The sequence below is a fragment of the Paramisgurnus dabryanus genome, chromosome 23 (assembly GCF_030506205.2).
Source record: "Paramisgurnus dabryanus chromosome 23, PD_genome_1.1, whole genome shotgun sequence".
Taxonomy (NCBI): domain Eukaryota; kingdom Metazoa; phylum Chordata; class Actinopteri; order Cypriniformes; family Cobitidae; genus Paramisgurnus; species Paramisgurnus dabryanus.
In genome coordinates, this window is record NC_133359.1 from 17,412,529 (window position 1) to 17,424,607 (window position 12,079).

At 41.6% G+C, this 12,079-nt stretch overlaps 2 protein-coding genes across 2 annotated transcripts in view; one reads left to right on the forward strand and one right to left on the reverse strand.

The window, feature by feature from the left end:
* ap3s2 (adaptor related protein complex 3 subunit sigma 2) overlaps window positions 1-12,079 on the reverse strand; it is a 46,000-nt gene that overhangs the window by 25,087 nt on the left and 8,834 nt on the right. The window lies entirely within an intron of this gene.
* Window positions 1-12,079, forward strand: part of lrp5 (low density lipoprotein receptor-related protein 5) — a 69,456-nt gene that overhangs the window by 4,264 nt on the left and 53,113 nt on the right. Inside the window, exons 2-3 of the mRNA XM_065291563.2 lie at window positions 4,622-4,822; window positions 5,194-5,413. Of these exons, the coding sequence (XP_065147635.1) occupies window positions 4,622-4,822; window positions 5,194-5,413 (421 nt within the window). The remainder of the gene's footprint in view (window positions 1-4,621; window positions 4,823-5,193; window positions 5,414-12,079) is intronic.

Consider the following 12,079-nt stretch of genomic DNA (forward strand, 5'->3'; position numbering starts at 1 on the left):
TAAATATAGTCCAGCAATCCTCCGACTAATGCATTGGTTTTGTTCATAACTAAAGGCTGACGTTCTAAAGCAACATGCAATGAGTAAGCTCATCTGTCTGGGTAGGAGATTGTGCCGAGGGGCCGGTCGTGGTTGTTATGCATCACGCTGGTGGGTTCTTCGTGCACATTTGGGCCTCAGAAGTACGTGTGATCTCATAAAACAGTGCAGCTGTTGGGACGCGGTTATCTGTTTAATCCCTGCTGCTCTGCGCTTGCCTGGGAAGGAGGTGTCAGGGTCCACCCAGCACAGTCGGGGGGCAAATCTTGAGGACAATTTCAGTGTCAAAGAGGCGAAATCCTTTACTTTTCAGATGTACGTATATGCTGCAATAACCCTGTTTGAATTCATCAGATAGTCCCACCAAACTAAATGTTTACTTTGTTCAAATGAAGACTTAACAATGAAAGTTAATAGGATCATAGTGGTTTTGGGATATCTTTGAGCGGATAAGTGTCCCACCACAGAAAGAAAGAATATACCTCCATCTTTTTTTTCTGAATGAGTGCTTTCTTCTTTGATGTATGAAAGCTGTATAAAAGAAAGGAGTGAAAGACATAGAGTTGACCGTGCAATCGAGCGAACGATCTTTGGGCGAGGACAAGACGAGGGATTGTAGTTTGATGTCTGGAGTCTGCTGTTTGCTTTTCAACGGCATGTGAACTTCACGCCTCTGTCACCGTTTAGCGGACGCGGTATGTTGTTTGTATGAAGCGTATACAAACTGTAAATCGTGCTAATGTTGATGTTATGCTTGCCAAATAATTGCAGGACACTTCCTGTGGCCATAGAAGAAAGAGATGTAGAGTGTATACAGGTGTTGCGTTGCCATATGCGTCATTTTGATGTTTTTATGCGTGATATTTATCAGTAAATTCATTTTCTTTGTGCAAATGGTTATTATTAGCTACTTGGCCCATTGAAAGAAGCATAGATTAATATCTTGTTCCCTGGAAAGCCATACATGATGACACACAACAGATACGTTAGATATGTATGTTTTCAACTTAATATTTTAATAACTTGGCTGGGTAAACCGAGCAATTTTAAACATTTATATTACATTTAATTTCTGCTTTTGTGGTTTTTTCCATGTTCAGTCAACATTGCTATAATTTTTATAGCACTGTGCATCGCAATAGATGTCATGTCAGTAGGTGGATGAATTCAGAAAGTTGTGCACGTATTGTGATGACACTGCAAATTTGGAGATCTCTGGTTGTCTCCAAGCACAGCTTCTTTCCACAGAGGATCTCTGAAAGACACTCGCAGGCTGGTATTCCTAGCTTGTGGTTGCTGATAAAAGAACCCCCCGGCCAAAAATTGCTGCAGTGTTGACTTTCAGATAACACCAAATCACAGTTGTTCTCTGTTTAGTCTCGTAAGACTGCTGGATACCAGCCTGGGCAGAAAGCTGAGGTCACGTGACGGAAAATGCCACTTTAGAGGACTTTCGAGATTTCACCATCTCAAACTTACATTTTATTAGTGGCTTATTTGACAACCATGAAATGCCCTTGCGTCATGGCAGTGACTTTTGCACGAGCAAGCACTTTAGAAAATGTGAAAATTTTGTTCTGTTTTACATTGTTTACTTCCCGTATTTTTGGCATGAGAGTTTTATTGCTGTTTACCAATTGTACTAGAGAGTAAAAGTGTGAGGGACTTACCTGTGTAGTTATAAAAAAATTGAGGATGCAATGCATAGTGATGCATCGTGGATTGAATCGAACCGTTGACGTAGTAGTAATCTAATCGTGAAACCAGTGACGATTCACACCCCTAATGTTCCCTAGGATCGAACCCATGACGTCTGTGCTGTTAATGCAGTGCCCTAATAGGTTGAATTACAAAAACAAAGCAATTTATCCTAAAATTAAGAAATTAAGAAAGAAGTGCTAAGATAAGTTTCAACAAAATACTAGGGCTGCACGATTAATCGAGAAAAGAATCACAGTCTCAATTCATACATAAATGCAATCTTCTTTCTAAACGATGGCGATTCACTTGCATGTACGGTATTTTTCTGTATTCAAATGCTCAGATGTTCACAGATTTACTTTACAACAATTCAAGATGCTATATCAGTCAAACTCGGTCACACTTACACAGTGTAAAACCAAACCCTATTCATTTACCAATCAGACTCGATCGATTCTCTCTTCGCTCGTTTCTCATTTGCGGCTTTCCGCTGTCACTCATGTGTAACAAGGCGGCAAGCCCAAACACATAGTCGGTTTTGGCTAGACGAGATACAGCTATGGGAAAATCTTGCGAAGTATTGGGTTAAGGGTTAGGAATAGGATGAATAACAGCAGTTCTGGCTAGATCGGATACAGCTTCGGCCTAAATCCCGTGAAATGTTGTGTTAAGAGTAATGTTGGGCCAATAATGATGCTTGCTATGCTTCTTAAAGTCGCAATGAAAGTAAAATAAAAAACTGTAATTTGTTTTGTAATATTGTGCTATTTTTTACAAATGATTTATCTGTGAGCTTCATTCATTTTTAAAAATTCATGTGCCCTCATAATCTTTAATCAAAAATGCAAATCTCCTCCCCTCCTAAAAACGATCTCTCTTTACTTCCGGTCATAATGTATGGCAGTTGGGCGGGAATATCGCTGCGATTAGCAATTAGCAACACGACCCAACTTCAAATGATCCAATCAGATCCCGATGGACAAATTCAAATCCAGCCCTGCCTTATTTCATTTCAGGGCCCGGTTTTACTCGGATACACATCACCACGGGGAAAATTAGGCAATTGATACTTCCGTTTCATGGCGACTTTAATGAATTATGGTGAAATGCCCATACATCCAAAAGCCAGAGGGCACTATTGTGCAGAAACTCAATATGGGCCGCAGAAAAAAAACCATTTACACAGGCATCTTCAGGAAATGGCTTAGGTATATATTTATGTTGCTGTTCTTCAAACCTTTTCAGGTATTTTCATGATAATAAAGAATATGTATAATGACTATGTTTGACGAGTGTTGCTTTTTCAAATGCATGTTTTACATTTCGCATCTAAAACCGTGCGGAAAACGCGACCGTCGGTTGGTTCTCGTCACATGACCTGCGGTGCGCTTGCAGCATTCTGAAAAGTTGAAATGTTTTTAAGTTGATGCGGTGTGGACGCCCCTGGAAAAAACAACCGCGTTGCTTCCATTATGAGCGCATACCGCGCGCCTACATTTGAAATAACAAACTTGAGCACGCAAAAGATGCGAAATGTGAATCGCCCCTTAAACGACTCAAACTAACAGCGATTTCAGATTGATAAGGAGTTACTGATCAAAAGCTACAGTGCATAATATCGGCTGTGCGATTCAGAATCGTTATCAGACAGATATTCTTAGTGTTTATCAGCATTTATCATCCCATTCCTAGTTTAGTGTTAAATTACGATGAAAATGGCGTTCATCCAGCAAGATTTCACAAGATTTTAGCTGTAGCTGTATCCCTTCTAGCCACAACCCACATAATCTGTTTACTTGGTAGATTTGGAGCAGCAATTTTCACAAAAAGAGGAAAAAATGAGTGCCATTGTGGAAAATTATTTAGTTTATGTTTACCGGCTAACAGATTTAAGTTACTCATCTCAAGGGGTCTAAAATAAGGAAAAGAGACTTTTAAGGCTGTTTTGAGACTGTTACTTTTAAGTCCAGGACTTTATTATAACGGAAAGTCCTGTGTAGTACATTTTTTACTTGATTGCAATAAATGTTTTTGTTAAAAAAAAAAAATAAGAATTGTGATCTCATTTCCCATAGAGAAAAATTGTAATTCACATTTTAGCAAGAACCGTGCAGCCCTAATACATACAAAAGAGTAGAGGGTTTTTACTTTTAAGTCTTTAGCATTCACAGTTTGTCTATAAATACATGTTTCTAGCTAGCTATTTCTTGAATCCTACTTAAATTGGATTACCTCCCTCAAGTCTTTTTTAGTTTTACCAGCTTTGACATGCATATTTGTCTGTGACGAAACCATTATCTAGAGTGGTTTAATGTTATTAATGGCATCGCAGTAGCAGATCATTGCGTTGAAACGACGGCCTTGCAGCAGGAACTCACATTTGCTTGTCGATGTTGACATGGTTCTTAGTAGAGCCGCATGCTGGTAAACCACAGCAAGGCGCACCAACCCTCAGGAGTCTCACCATAGTCATTGTGTCATTCTTGTGTATGCCACTGGTGACATCATAGGATGCCCCCCACCCCATTCCCCCTAGGCAGTTATTGACTGCGATGTGAGTGGCACTCGCTGGCACATGCAGGCTGTTGCGAGGTGCCAACTGGCGGTCCCCGTGGAGATGTCTGGGTGCCAAAACGAAGGTCAAACATTTCCGTTGTTTCCGACGCTATACGGTCTCCAGAGAGCTTCACATGTGCCTCTCATTTAGCGCAATGAGTTCATGACAAAACTCTCGGGATCATGGCAGACAGTCGAGTTGGTTCCTTTATTACTAAAAATCACAGTCTTTTAATAAGCATTAAACCAAACAAGCAGTTATAACTCTGTTATGCATCTACTTTAAGCAATGTTCTCATGGTTGTTTTGTGGTTCTCATCATCAGGTTCTCCCCTGTTGCTTTTTGCCAACCGGAGAGATGTCCGGCTTGTGGATGCCGAAGTAGCCCGGGCGGATTCCGCCGTGGTCGTCAGCGAACTCGAGGATGCGGCCGCAGTGGACTTTCTTTTTTCGGAGGGACTGATTTTTTGGACGGACGTCAGCGAGGAAGCTATTAAACAGACCTACTACAATGTCTCTTCTCCCTGTAAGATCATCTTTACATTACTGCTTTTCAAAATTTGTTCTCCACATCATAAAATAAATCATAATCTTCTTCCGAATCAGAAAAAATAAGTTAAAATAAAATTTTAAAATTGCGTGCATTTTAGATGTTTATAAGGACATTAAAGATTTTTTTTTTAAGTCATAAAATCTTCGAGATACGTGTCTTAACTTGTCTTTGTTATCACCATCGACTGGTATGTTAAGATCACTATAGCTTTCTTTTGCAGACAGTAACCCCTTTATAGCACAGCAGAAATTGTATATGATTTATCCGGAGGCCGAATAAACCATTTGAGGAATGTTTAAACTCATAATACTCCTGTGGGACTGAATGAAGGCCTTGTCTTGCAGTTATGAAGGAGGCCACGCTGGGCAGAGGGCAGACCGTGGTGGTTTCAGGTCTAGATTCCCCCGATGGCTTAGCCTGCGACTGGCTCGGCCGCAAACTCTACTGGACCGACTCCGAGACCAACCGCATAGAAGTGGCGAACCTGGACGGCACCTCTCGCAAGGTCCTCTTCTGGCAAGATCTGGACCAGCCCAGGGCCATAGCACTGAACCCTGCCCATAGGTGAGTTTTTAAATAGTTCATTTCCTGTTCTTCAGTGCGTTCCCCAACCCTTGGACATTGGGTGGTCTTTGCTAGGCATGGGCCGGTTACCGGTTTCAAGGTATACCGAGGTTTAAAACAGTCAAGGTTTCAAAACCACTAAAATGTTCTGTGATACCGTCTCCAAGGTATGAGCTGTGCTTATACAAAATTCATTAAATCATGAAGTCATGTGATTGATTTGATGTTTACATTTAATATATATAACGAAAATATTATATATGTTTTGAAAGCATATTATAATTTAAAGGCTTTATTGAACCTGGCATTTGAAAATAACACATTTTAGTGTTGCAATGGCAATACCGCAACACCGTGAAACCGTGGTATTTTTGCTAAAGGTTATCATACCGCCAGAATCTTATACCGGCCCATGCCTAGTCTTTGCACGTGTCTGTCAATATTTGACATTTATAAATGCATGCCCTGGTTGTTTATTTATGGGCTATTAAAGCGTCTTCCTAAGGAAGTTTGGGATGCAATGTAGCGTTTGGTAAAAGGTTTTTCATTCTGTGCCTGCCTGTCGTGTGGCGTACAGTTTACCCCCAGGGCGGTGTGTTGGGCCGAGAGTCAGCTATCCTACTTGGGTGTCCTCTCCGACTTTGCCGACGAGTTGGCGTGTTTATATGCAACATGTAACTCGAGTTCAGAGAGATCTGTCTCGCTTGCATTGCTTAAGCCCCGGCTTAGTGTGCGCTCACGTACTTGGCTTGAGACATATTGGGTAATACCCATTTTCTGTTTCTTGCTTTATCCACTTGTAGAAAATAATATCTGCTAATTCTGAATCTTAAAGGGGACATATCGTGAAAATCTGACTTTTTTCATGTTTAAGTGCTATAATTGAGTTTCCAGTGCTTGTATCAACCTAGAAAAAGTGAAAAGGATCAACCCAGTAACTTAGTTTTGGTAAACCATTCTTTGCAAGCATGTGAAAAAATAGGTCATTGAAATTTGTCTCTTCTTGTGATGTCAAAAGGGGATAATACCGCCCCTTAATCTGCACTATCCAATCACGGCACTGTAATTTAGTGCAGAGATCAGCTCATTTGCATTTAAAAGGACACCCCCAAAAATGGCACATTTTGCCTGACAAAGTGTTTTAACTTGTTATAATAAATGATCTATTTGGTATTTTGAGCTAGAATGTTCTCTGGGGACACGAAAGATTTATTTGACATAAAAAATTCTTGTAAAATGTCAATGAACAACGTTGTGCGCATGAATGCGCACCATTTCAAAGCATTTAGATTTGTTTATTGGTCTGTCATCAATCTATAACTCTTGTTATTGTAAAACAATAACTACGATTGCAGTATCAAATGAAAATGATCACAGTTATGAATTTTGTTCTCAGTTGGATAAGTTGCACAAAAGTTAATGGGTTAGATGCCAGGAAACGCACATATGAATGCATAAATGTTAGGGGTGTAACGGTACGCAAAAATCACGGTTCGGTGCGAACCCCGGTTTTGAAGCCACGGTTCGGTTCATTTTCGGTACAGTAAGGGAGAAATGCAAACATTAAACTGCAGGTTGTTTATTACTATAAACTTTTTTTTTACAATTTGTTTACACTTTTTTAAACACTTTTTATTAAAATATAACATATAAAATATATATAAAATGAAAAAATAATAAATAAAAGACTACTGCAAAGTTCTTTTTTACATTATTTTATAACAGTAGGTAACTCTTTTCTTAACCTTCTCTTAAACTTTTTCTACTAAAACCTTGAACTAACAAATTCAATTCCTGAATACATTTATGAACTATTAGCCTACATTTTTGCCACCAAAAATTTTCTGTTTTGATTTATTTTGGATTGTTTAACCTCACAGTATTGAACCATCTCTGTATAAAAATAATATTACTGCTCTATGTGTAACTGCATAGCAAGCAACATGATGATATACTTATTATACACTCATTTTGAGATTAGTGAGCTGCATACATAGCCATCTTTGATCTTTTGCACGTTTCTCCTAATCTTTGCTTGTGTCGTCAATGTAAGCTGTGACTTTACTTACGAACCCCTCCGCAGCTGAGTAACAGCTGAGTAAGCCCGGGTTACAGCTCTTCTCTGTCCCGACCAGCTGATCGCATTGTGACAATGATATGATTGACGTGAGGTGCAGATGAAAAATCTGATCACGCATGCCTTATTCTCGCTGTCACAGAAAGCGCGTCTCATGAATGCGTAGCAACGAAAGACGCGCATCCTCTCACGCATTTTGAAAGAACAAAGCAGCGCGTTGACACGCGTTTAACATGCGCTTTTAGATACGACACGTAAACATTTACATCAATAATCAAACGGATATACAACTAAGTAAATAAAAATCTTTCTGCGGGCCGAACTATGTTATATGTTTGACAGAAGACTTGCGCTGAACGAGGAGACTTCCGCCACTTAATATGTTCGTGCGGAAACCCACGTATTATGTTCCGCACAGGCGCACACAAAATGCATTCGGCCATTCGGTGCACGTGTGCACCGTGCCGAAAGCCCTGAACCGAAACGGTCCGGTTCGAATACACGTACCGTTACACCCCTAATAAATGTAAATGTAAAAGTGCTCTTTTAATTTTAACCTGTGTTTTTCACATTTTTATTATCTGTCTTTCTGTAAGTTAAACTTATTGCACTCAAGAGGAGAGATGTTTTTCGCAGAATGCGTTTCGCTTCGTTCGATGTATGAAGAAGACATTAAAAACGAAGCCAGACACTTTTTCCTGGCCTGCGTCCTAAAGAAACACATCCATAGTTCTTGTTTTTTTTTTTTTACATTAGCAGCCTGTTTAGTGGAGTTCAACGCCCCTTTAAGTTTGGGAAAATTTGTCGGGGTAAGCAATCCATTCTCCAGAGCAAAGATCCCGTTACACTGCAGTATGATTTTGGAAGTTCACGTCTGGCATCTTCAAGCAGACATACCAAGAAATATCAGCTTCATGTGCTTTTATTTTCTTAGTTTCACCGCCCGGGAGCTTTGAGCAGTGATTTACCACAGCGCTCCGAGACCTCTGTCGGGGCCCCATCTTAAGATCAGAGAAAGGGGGGGGCGAACCCCTGAGAGCGAGAGCGAGCGCATTCAGGGGCCCCTGAATTACGCTTGTCTGTTCTCAAGACACATTCATTGTTTTCGCGTTCTCGAAGGGACTGTTGGGAGGAGTGAAAAGATGAATTACAATCCGATGAAAAGAGTGGGTGTTTTTTAATTTATTACCAAGTTAAGTTTTCTGACCCAGCTTGAATTTGAAAACAAAAATGATTATTTTTACATCCAAATATCTGACAGAAAGGTTTATTTGGAGTTATGTAGCGATGCTAAACCTGGTATTTTATGTTTGGCGATGTTAGACATTCCACCGTCTCCGTGTTTAAATGTAGACACATGATGTGTCTCCAGTTTATAGCCCGTGTTCATCTTCTTTGTTGCTTGGCCAAGTGTAAGTTTTATACCTTTGAATAATGCAAACATGCTTGCGTGCATCTTTATTTCCATCTTTGGAGAATAGTGTGTCTTTAGTCTGCTATCTGTAAAGCCAGACTTGGCTTAATTTATATTTTTGCTCTGTTAAACCACTTTGTGCACTGAACTTGCCACTGTTTAGAAATGGCAGAAATCTGCAGAGCACAAAATGATTGACAGGTGTTCTTGTGTTCTGATGTGTCTTTGTAGCATAATGCTGTCGTGAAGACACATGTTTTTTTTTCAGGACACATTTATCTAGTAATTAATATTATTGGCATAAAAAGTCCCCATAAGCTTTATATTAAAGGAGCAGTTCACCCAAAAAGGAAACTTTTCTTATCATTTACTCGCCCTCGTGCCATCCCAGGTGTATATGACAGAGATTCAAATACTGGAGAATGTTGATATCTTAAAATCTCATAGTTTTTTTTCATGTCATAAGACTATGTTATTTGGTGACAAGAAACAGAAGAACCAATGAGATTTGAAGTTGTCAATGTGTCACCATTTTGAATTTAATACTACTATGCATTTGTTTTGGTTGCCGTTTTCAATAAAAAGTGTCCAAAACCCCTCTAAAATTATTTTGACTGACTAAAACCTGGCTGGGAGTTCAGCTAAAACTCGGATGGCAGTCGATCCGTCTTAAAACCCGGCTGGCAGTCGGCCCAGCTTAAAACCCGGCTGGCAGTCGGCCCGGCTTTAAACCCGGCTGGCAGTCGGCCCGGCTTAAAACCCGGCTGGCAGTCGGTCCGGCTTTAAAACCCAGCTGGCAGTCGGTTCGCCTCAAAACCCAGCTGGCAGTCGGCCCAGCTTAAAACCCGGCTGGCAGTCGGTCCGGCTTCAAAACCCGGCTTTCAGTCGGTCCGCTTCAAAATCCAGCTGGCAGTCGGTCCGCTTCAAAACCCGGCTTAAACCAGTCTGTCCGCTTCAAAACCTATGCATTTGTTTTGGTTGCCGTTTACAAAAAAAGTGTCCAAAACCCCTCTAAAATTATCTTGACCGACTAAAACCTGTCTGGGAGTTGAGCTAAAACCCGGCTGGGAGTCAGTCCGGCTTAAAACCCGGCTGGCAGTCGGTCCGGCTTTAAAACCCGGCTGGCAGTCGGTCCGGCTTTAAAACCCAGCTGGCAGTCGGTTCGCCTTAAAACCCAGCTGGCAGTCGGCCCAGCTTAAAACCCGGCTGGCAGTCGGTCCGGCTTCAAAATCCGGCTGGCAGTCAGTCCGCTTCAAAACCCGGCTGGCAGTCGGTCCGGCTTTAAAACCCAGCTGGCAGTCAGTCCGCTTCAAAACCCGGCTTAAACCAGTCGGTCCGCTTCAAAACCTATGCATTTGTTTTGGTTGCCGTTTACAAAAAAAGTGTCCAAAACCCCTCTAAAATTATCTTGACCGACTAAAACCTGTCTGGGAGTTGAGCTAAAACCCGGCTGGGTGTCAGTCCGGCTTAAAACCCGGCTGGCAGTCGGTCCGGCTTTAAAACCCAGCTGGCAGTCGGTTCGCCTTAAAACCCAGCTGGCAGTCGGCCCAGCTTAAAACCCGGCTGGCAGTCGGTCCGGCTTCAAAACCCGGCTTTCAGTCGGTCCGCTTCAATATCCGGCTGGCAGTCTGTCCGGCTTTAAAACCCGGCTGGCAGTCGGTCCGGCTTTAAAACCCAGCTGGCAGTCGGTTCGCCTTAAAACCCAGCTGGCAGTCGGCCCAGCTTAAAACCCGGCTGGCAGTCGGTCCGGCTTCAAAACCCGGCTTTCAGTCGGTCCGCTTCAATATCCGGCTGGCAGTCGGTCCGCTTCAAAACCCGGCTTAAACCAGTCGGTCCGCTTCAAAACCTATGAATTTGTTTTGGTGTATATACCAATTTTTTTTCTACCCAGTTCAAGCATTTTTCATCCATCTTTCTTTTCTGTCAGTGGCCATATTCAGGCAGCGGTGTTATCTTATGTTTTCTTATTGAGAAAAATGCTGCACGACATAAAAAGATACATCTCAGGAGAGGAAAGGGTGGTGGGGTTTTCACGCTTGGCCTCATCGCTGGCATGAGGTTCGATAAGAGCGTGCATTGGCAAAGCGCTCGCCATCGTCACTTGAACGCTACACAAATTGTGGCTGATTGCCTTGTTGTGTTTTTGCTTTCTGTCAGTTGTCCTCGCCGCCTCTTTTATCTTTAATTTTCCCTTTCCCATAAGCCCGCGTTAGAAGATATTTGCAAGGAGCCTGATTTTGTTTGCCTTTTAGGGATGATTAGGCAACGCTGGATCGTATATGACACATTACAGATGTGGCTTTGCGGCGTAATCATAACATAATTTTCCCAACTGTGATCTGTCATTTACTAACACAAACAGTCATTCATCTAATAGGCTATACATGACCTGAGTAAATGGATACACTCACACACATGACCCTGTACTGTATGAACAGGGCATTGTTTCTGGTTAAGAAGGCATGAAACTGTTTAATGCCCTGCAGAAATAACATTGTTGGGCCATGTGTGCAGTTTAGTACTGGATAAAATACAAGAAACTTTCTTTTAACGTTACATCACAAGTGTTGGTACATCACAAATTTGTTTCATGCATGCATGCTTGCTTTTGTACAATACCTTCGCTTTAGTATTGATTAGGGATGCTCCGATCGATCGGCCGCCGATCGGTATCGGCCGATAATGGCATTAAATGACTCGATCGGTGCTCGCTAAATCTGCCGATCTCATAAACCGATCTTTTTGTTTACTTTTGTCATCAAAAGGATCCTGAATGCGGTTGCAATTAAAGACATTTTTTTACGTAGGCGGTGGCTGAACGCAGTCAAGCAGCTGTGAGGAAAATAAAAGTTTAAACGCTCAAAACTTTAAGACGCATGCAAATAAGAAACTTTTGGCATGAGGATGCAATTGTCCGTGATAGAGATATGTTGTATACGCTGTTTGATGGGGATGTGAAGACGCCTCGCGCTGTTTACCGAAGCGCGTCCTCATACGCATATCTCTGTAAAGGCAAAGAGAGACATACAAATCTGCACGCTGCACATGAGCAACAGGTTGTAAAAATGCTTATGATGCTTTACAACCTGTTGCTCATGTGCAGCGTGCAGATTTGTATGTCTCTCTTTGCTTTTAGATATGCGTATGAGGACGCGCTCCGGTAAACAGCGCGAGG